The 6,744-nt window shown below is 43.0% G+C and overlaps 1 protein-coding gene across 1 annotated transcript; it reads left to right on the forward strand.

Moving 5' to 3' along the window:
* The first annotated feature begins 717 nt into the window (after positions 1-717).
* LOC148103450 (nuclear factor 7, ovary-like) lies at positions 718-2,121 on the forward strand. Its single transcript, XM_087838793.1, has one exon. The coding sequence runs from the start codon at positions 730-732 to the stop codon at positions 2,119-2,121; it is 1,392 nt and encodes a 463-aa protein (XP_087694919.1). The 5' UTR covers positions 718-729.
* The last annotated feature ends 4,623 nt before the right edge of the window (positions 2,122-6,744 follow it).

Raw genomic sequence — 6,744 nt, forward strand, 5'->3', positions numbered from 1 at the left:
TGCATCACAGCTTTCATGCTCTGACCTGCATGTGAAATGAGAGAAAAGCTCTTTATTAGTAACTTTTACAACTTCTGGCAGGTTAATGTCTGAACTTTGGAGTGAAACACACCCTTAGTTACAAGAAATAACACCACTGTCTGTAACTAAGTGAATCCACCTTAACACCACCTGTGTGTGTGTGACTGCATTACACTCCCACTGCTGGGAACCTGAACAAGAAGCAGAACAAAGTCTGAAATAGAAGCTGACAAACAGCTGCACCACCGAGTGACACTTTATTTTATAAACTTCACAACAGGTTTCATGTTGTGACCTGTGGAGGTGAAAAGACACAAAACCTGTTTGACAGTTTTTGAGCTGCAGGCAGGATTGAAACACACCTTAGTTAAAAGTCAAACAGCAACATTTGTCTCCTCCCCTCACGTCACTCAAATGTGACAAACCAGGAAACAGGAAGTTCTTCGTCCTCAGTAAAGAGAGACGCACAGACAATCAGACTGAGCTCAGACCAAACTAGCAGCTTCCTCTGAGTGAGTCCAGCTACAGGAGAGAAAAGTGGAAAACTCCAACACTGCTGCTTCAAGCTGCTGACGCTCCACACACTGAAGGTGAGTTTGAGCAAAAACACCACTCAAAGGAAGTTTCAGTGAAGGTGGTAGAGGAGGGAGGGGAGCCAGGACTGACTGTACTTCCTGTCTGCTGTTTTCAGCTTCACTCACAGACTCAATGGCTTCCAGATCAGAGGAGGATCTCTGCTGTCCGGTCTGTCAGGAGGTCTTCAGAGATCCTGTTCTTCTGTCATGTAGCCACAGCTTCTGTAAAGACTGTCTGAAGAGATGGTGGAGAGAGAGACCAACACACGAGTGTCCAGTTTGTAAGAGAAGATCTTCAAAGTCAAAACCACCTTTAAATCTGGCTTTAAAGAACCTGTGTGAGTCGTTCTTACAGGAGAGAGATCAGAGAGCTTCAGAGGCTCTCTGCAGTCTGCACTCTGAGAAACTCAAACTCTTCTGTCTGGACCATCAGCAGCCAGTGTGTCTCGTCTGCAGAGACTCAGAAAAACACACCAATCACAGAATCAGACCCATCGATGAAGCTGCACAACAACACAAGAAGGAACTTCAGGAAACTCTGGAGCCCTTAAAGAAGAAGTTAAAGGTTTGTGAAGAAGTTCAAGTGAAGTTTGATCAAACAGCAGAACACATTAAGGTCCAGGCCCGACACATAGAGAGGCAGATTAAGGAGCAGTTTAAGAAGCTTCACCAGTTTCTAGCAGAGGAAGAGGAGGCCAGGCTGGCTGCACTGAGGGAGGAAGAGGAGCAGAAGAGTGGGACGATGAAGGAGAAGATGGAGGCTCTGAGCAGAGAGATAGCAGCTCTTTCAGACACAGTCAGAGCCACAGAGGAGGAGCTGAGAGCTGAAGACGTCTCATTCCTGCACAACTACAAGGCTGCAGTGGAAAGAGTCCAGCGCTGCCCCCTGCTGGATGATCCACAGCTGCCCTCAGGAGCTCTGATAGACCAGGTCAAACACCTGGGCAACCTGACCTTCAACATCTGGAACAACATGAAGGACATGGTCTCCTACACTCCTCTCATTCTGGACCCAAACACTGCTTATCCAGAACTCATCCTGTCTGAAGATCTGACCAGTGTGAGACGAGGAGGAGAGAGGCAGCAGCTTCCTGATAATCCAGAGAGGTTTGATTTTTACTGCTCTGTCCTGGGCTCTGAGGGCTTTAACTCAGGGACTCACAGCTGGGATGTTGATGTTGGAGACAGTACAGGGTGGGGACTGGGTGTGTTAGCAGAGTCTGTGCAGAGGAAGGGAATCATAGAGTCTGGATTATGGACAATATTTTTCTATGAAGGTAAATACTACACACTCTCAACATCAGCTGGTGCCACTGCTCTCTCAGTCCAGAAGAAGTTCCAGAGGATCAGAGTGAATCTGGACTGGAACAGAGGAAAGCTGTCGTTCTCTGATCCTGATACTAACACACACATACACACCTTCACACACACTTTCACTCACAGGATGTTTCCAATCATTGGCACTGTTGGTAAAGTGAAGGTGTGTCCGTTGAAGGTGTCAGTGTCGGTGCAGCAGATGAGTTGAGGATGATGATATTTCTAATGTTGTTTCCTGTCAGTGAATTGAAGCTGTTAAACTGCAGCTGTCCTCCTGCTGCCTCGTTGTTCCAAAGCTCTTTGTTTCTCTTTTAGTTCTCACTGTTTCTTTCTGTTTCTGCTGTCCACCTTTTCACATGGAAAATCATTTCACTGTTTCTCACTGAATGACTCCCCAAACTAGATTTGAAATTCTATCAAGTTTCTAATCATTACAAGTGATTCATGTTTCTATTTGATGTGTAAATGGAGATGATTTCGTTTGCTGGGATATGGACTGACATGTGTTGAATGGGAGGAGCAGTTTGTTGTTGTCTTCTTGTCTGTTTATGACAACAATAAATCTATTGTTGAAACAATGATTCATGTTTAACTCCATATATGAAATGTTTCTGATCTTTGAATTCTGTTTGATTAAAGACTTTCTTCATGACACAAATGCGATTTCAGTGTATTAATAGAACTAAATAAGCTCAGAGTTGAAAGGCTGGAGTATTATGTACGTGCTTCACTGTCAGTATCTTCAGGGGGATTCAAAGGGAAACATCAAACATCAAAGATTTAAAAATAATAAAGATAATAAACACACAGGTCAAAGGTCAGAGTCACAGGAATTAGGAAACAGTTCAGTTTCTTCCGTTTGAAATGTTTCAGTTTCTTTGCTTGATCAGTTCACACTTCTCTCTGTGAACGACTTCAGTGCTTCGTCCATGACTCCTGAAGGTAAAGGGCCCAAAGAGCCAATCAGCAGCTCTGAAACAGGAAATATGACTCATGGAGAAGTTCACAACAGTTTCAGCTGCCAATTGTACTCATCACCATGGAGACTGATGCATCAAATCTAAATAAAGGCTGGATGGAGGCAGAGTGAGTATTGTAGATGCTGCATTTTGAAGCCTCAGTGTTTAAATTGTGTCCACAGCCATGTAGACAGAGTGGGTGGATTTGCTTCTAGAAGGACTTTGTTGCAGCTCTACAGCAGGTATTTGTTGTTGGATGACATCACATTCAGCAGTGCTGTGACTGAGCCATAAATGTCAGGGCTCAGACGAGGCCCACACATGCGTGTTTGTCGGTACACACAGTTAAGATATGGAACATGTGAACATGAGACATATGAAGAGACTAAACAGATAAAACGTCCTTTATATCCATCAGTGACTTGATGGAGCTTCTTGCTGCAGTGTGTTTGGGTTTGGCTGATAACACTGGTCCTGCATGTTTCCTTCATGCTCTGTGGTAAAAGTGCATCAGTCTGCAGCTCTGTGGTCATCCTTCTTCTTTTTCTCAGAAACTTCCTGATTTCTTTGTTCTCACTGTTTTGCAGTGGTGTTAAGATTAAAAAATAAAAACTGTGAAAAGTTGCTGCTATTTATAAATTTATAAAAAGACACCATTTAATGCTTTTAATAAGCTTAAAAGAACAGAATGAAATGTCTCCATCGCTGTAGTGTAATAATATCACAGCACTGTTGCAGTAATTTTAATGTGTTTATTGCACAGAGACTGATTCAGCTGTGGTCTACTCAGCAGTGAGAACTGAAGACGTCCGTTATGGACAAACAACCATCAGAACAAGGAGGCCCAGGTACAGCTGCTCTTTATCTTTGACTGTGGACAGAGACAAGCTAGCTGCTCCCCCTGTTTACAGCCATCATGCTAAGCTAAGCTAACCAAACCGCATTGTGACTCAAGCCCAGAGCTCAGACTTCAAAGACATCAAACGTCTCATCTTTCTGTCAAAACACAAAACAAAAAGATTCCTTGTAAAGTTGACCTTTTCCTTAAACTGTCCATTATAGCGTGGTCTTCCTACTTATCTTGACACAATACTCAGTCACGTTGCCTGCTGCAAACTTAAAAGAAGTCTGACCAATGAAGTGAAATTGTGCTCTAAGCAGAAGTGATTGTGAGCGTGTCTGAGGTCACGGTGTGTGTGAAAAGGTATCCAGCTGGGGCAGACATGATTCTGCAGGTCACCTGCCCAGTGGACAAAAAGAAATAAAATAGTTGTGTGGATGACATATGAATGATAATACGAAGAGTGTTTGGTGTTTCTCAGCCTGAAACAGCTGTAATGCTACTTTCTGTTTTGGAGAAAGGACAGTTAAAAAAACAGAGAGAGAGATGTGTGTTGTTTTAAGCAGTGATGAGAATAATGAAAATGTGATGAGAGAGCAACACAAAAGTATAAGTACAGGGATGAAGCTCTTTACAGGAAGGGTCAGAGCAGACTCTACCTGCTGAGGCGGCTGAGGTCATTTGGAGTCCAGGGAGCGCTTTTAAAGACCTTCTATGACTCTGTGGTGGCATCTGTCATTTTTACAGTGTTGTATGTTGGAGCAGCAGTTTATCAGCAGCTGAGAGGAAGAGGTTGGATAAACTCATCAGGAAGGCCAGCTCTGTTCTGGGATGCACCCTGGACCCAGTGCAGGTGGTGGGAGACAGAAGGACTCTGGCCAAAATAACATCTCTGATGGACAGAGTCTCCCACCCCATGCATGTAGATGTTGCTGAACTGCAGAGCTCCTTCAGTGACAGACTGCTGCATCCTCGATGCATGAAGGAGCGTTTCTGCAGGTCCTTCCTCCCTGCAGCTGTCAGACTGTACAATCAGAACTGCTCCCAACAAACACAGATGTTTACATCAGCGCTGTTTCTTGCTCTATTTTATCAACCGATTCACACTACAACCAGGGTTGCCTCTTATCTGTATTTAATTTAATTTAATTTAACAACAGTATGGTACTCAGTTTTTGGTAACCATTGTCCTTCATGTAAATATGTAAGAATTGTGTATGTTTCTGTTCTGTGTCTTGTGTACTGTTTGTTTGTATATGTGTTTTCTTGCTGCTGTTACACCCAAATTTCCCCTTGTGGGACAATTAAAGGATTATTCTATCCTTGTGATATTTAATCCATCATCTCCCTGTCAAACAAAATAGATTTTGAATTGTGTTTCTGTCAGGAAGCCCCACTTCAACTCATGGAAATCGTCTCTTCTAAATCAGACCATCCAAAGTGGACTATATAGATAATAGAGTCATCCCTCCAAATTGATAGAACAACACTCGTGGTAAAGTTGTGGACTGGAAGAATACCTGACCAAGATTATCTTGCGATGTTTTACAGCCGCCAGTCAAGCCGGTAGATAAATTTGGTCTGTGATTGTCGCAGTTGGCTGTGTGGCTGGCAGGAGGACGGACCCAAATGCAGGACTCTCATATGGGAATTTAACTGAAAAGGCAGCTTTATTGTAGGACCACAACGGGAGAAGGGAGACTCTCTCTTCAAACGCTAGCTCCACAGCTGCCATCTAGCAAAGAAACCGGTCTGGCACAACTTCCTCCCACATCCCTCCCACATTTCCGGTTCACGCGCGTCAAAATATGCAATTTCGAGACGCGATGGATTTTTCTTGGACACGCGTTGAGGTGCGAATGTGCACGCGTCAAATTAGGGGCGTTTGGGGCGTTTTCGTTCGCGACTATCGCGTTCGGTGTGAACACACCGTAAGAAGCACTAAGAGCATGGGTCTCCAACTGCAGTCCTCAAGGGCCGGTGTCCTGAAACTTTTGAATGCGTCCCTGCTGCAACACACCTGAATAAAATGATTAGGTCATTAGCAAAACTCTATAGAACGTGACTGCATGCTGAGGTGTCAAATCACCCTTTTGATTCATGTTACAGCAGCTCATGAGTGAATGAACTAAATAAAAGTATTTTTAGACGCACATTTTTCCAAACACTTCCATTGACTTACATTTATTCAAATTTACTTGAGTAGGGTTAGGGGTTCCACCTCTGCATGCAGTCAAGTTCTACCCATATGGAAAATATATATATAAATCTGATAAAGTTTGTATCTGTCTTGTGTGAAACTTGTATGAAAAGCATACAAGAGTGAAAACTGATATAAGATCTCTTGAAAAATTATATAATGAAACTTGTATGTTTTGGATACTTACTAAAACAATATATGAAAGTAATGAGAAAGTGGCCACTTTCATGAGTAAATCATGTAAGCCTTATATGATTCACTATATGAAGTAGGCCACATCTGATGCAAATCTTTTATAAGTTTTCTTTTCCATATGGGTTTGCATGGCCTCTGCACCTGTCCCTCCTGCACTTTCCTGCTCAGTGTTTCGGATGTTTAGTTACTCCTCGGCCTCTTTAGCAATAAAGACACTTTTAATAAATCTAGCCTATTTGTAGCTCTGTACTGAACACTTGGCTTCACAAAAAACTGTGGCTGTGCAGCCGAAGGTAGCGTTACCTCTGGCAGATTGTCCCTGACAGCCGGGAACATGAGGAGGAAGCGTAGTCCTAAACAGAATCCCCCGGTACACAACCAACCCGTTCATGTGTCTAACAGTTGTTCACCACTCAGCAGCACACCCACCGGGAATCAAAGCAGTGATTCTGATCTGCGACATGTGAAGCTAGAGACACCAGTAACCACAGTCTTCTAGGGGCCGTAGTGTGGCGGGCCAGGAGTACCAAAATCAATTAATTTAATCCACCATTAAATAATTAAATGTTACATTAATTAATTAAAATTGGAATTAATTAATTAATTAAATAAACATTACAATAATTAATAAAATGC

Source organism: Neolamprologus brichardi, chromosome 3 (genome assembly GCF_056152115.1).
Source record: "Neolamprologus brichardi isolate AB-2024 chromosome 3, ASM5615211v1, whole genome shotgun sequence".
Taxonomy (NCBI): domain Eukaryota; kingdom Metazoa; phylum Chordata; class Actinopteri; order Cichliformes; family Cichlidae; genus Neolamprologus; species Neolamprologus brichardi.

What these genes read in the sequence shown, in the direction of transcription:
- LOC148103450 (XM_087838793.1), top strand. Translation starts at nt 730, where the DNA reads ATGGCTTCCAGATCAGAGGAGGATCTCTGCTGTCCGGTCTGTCAGGAG.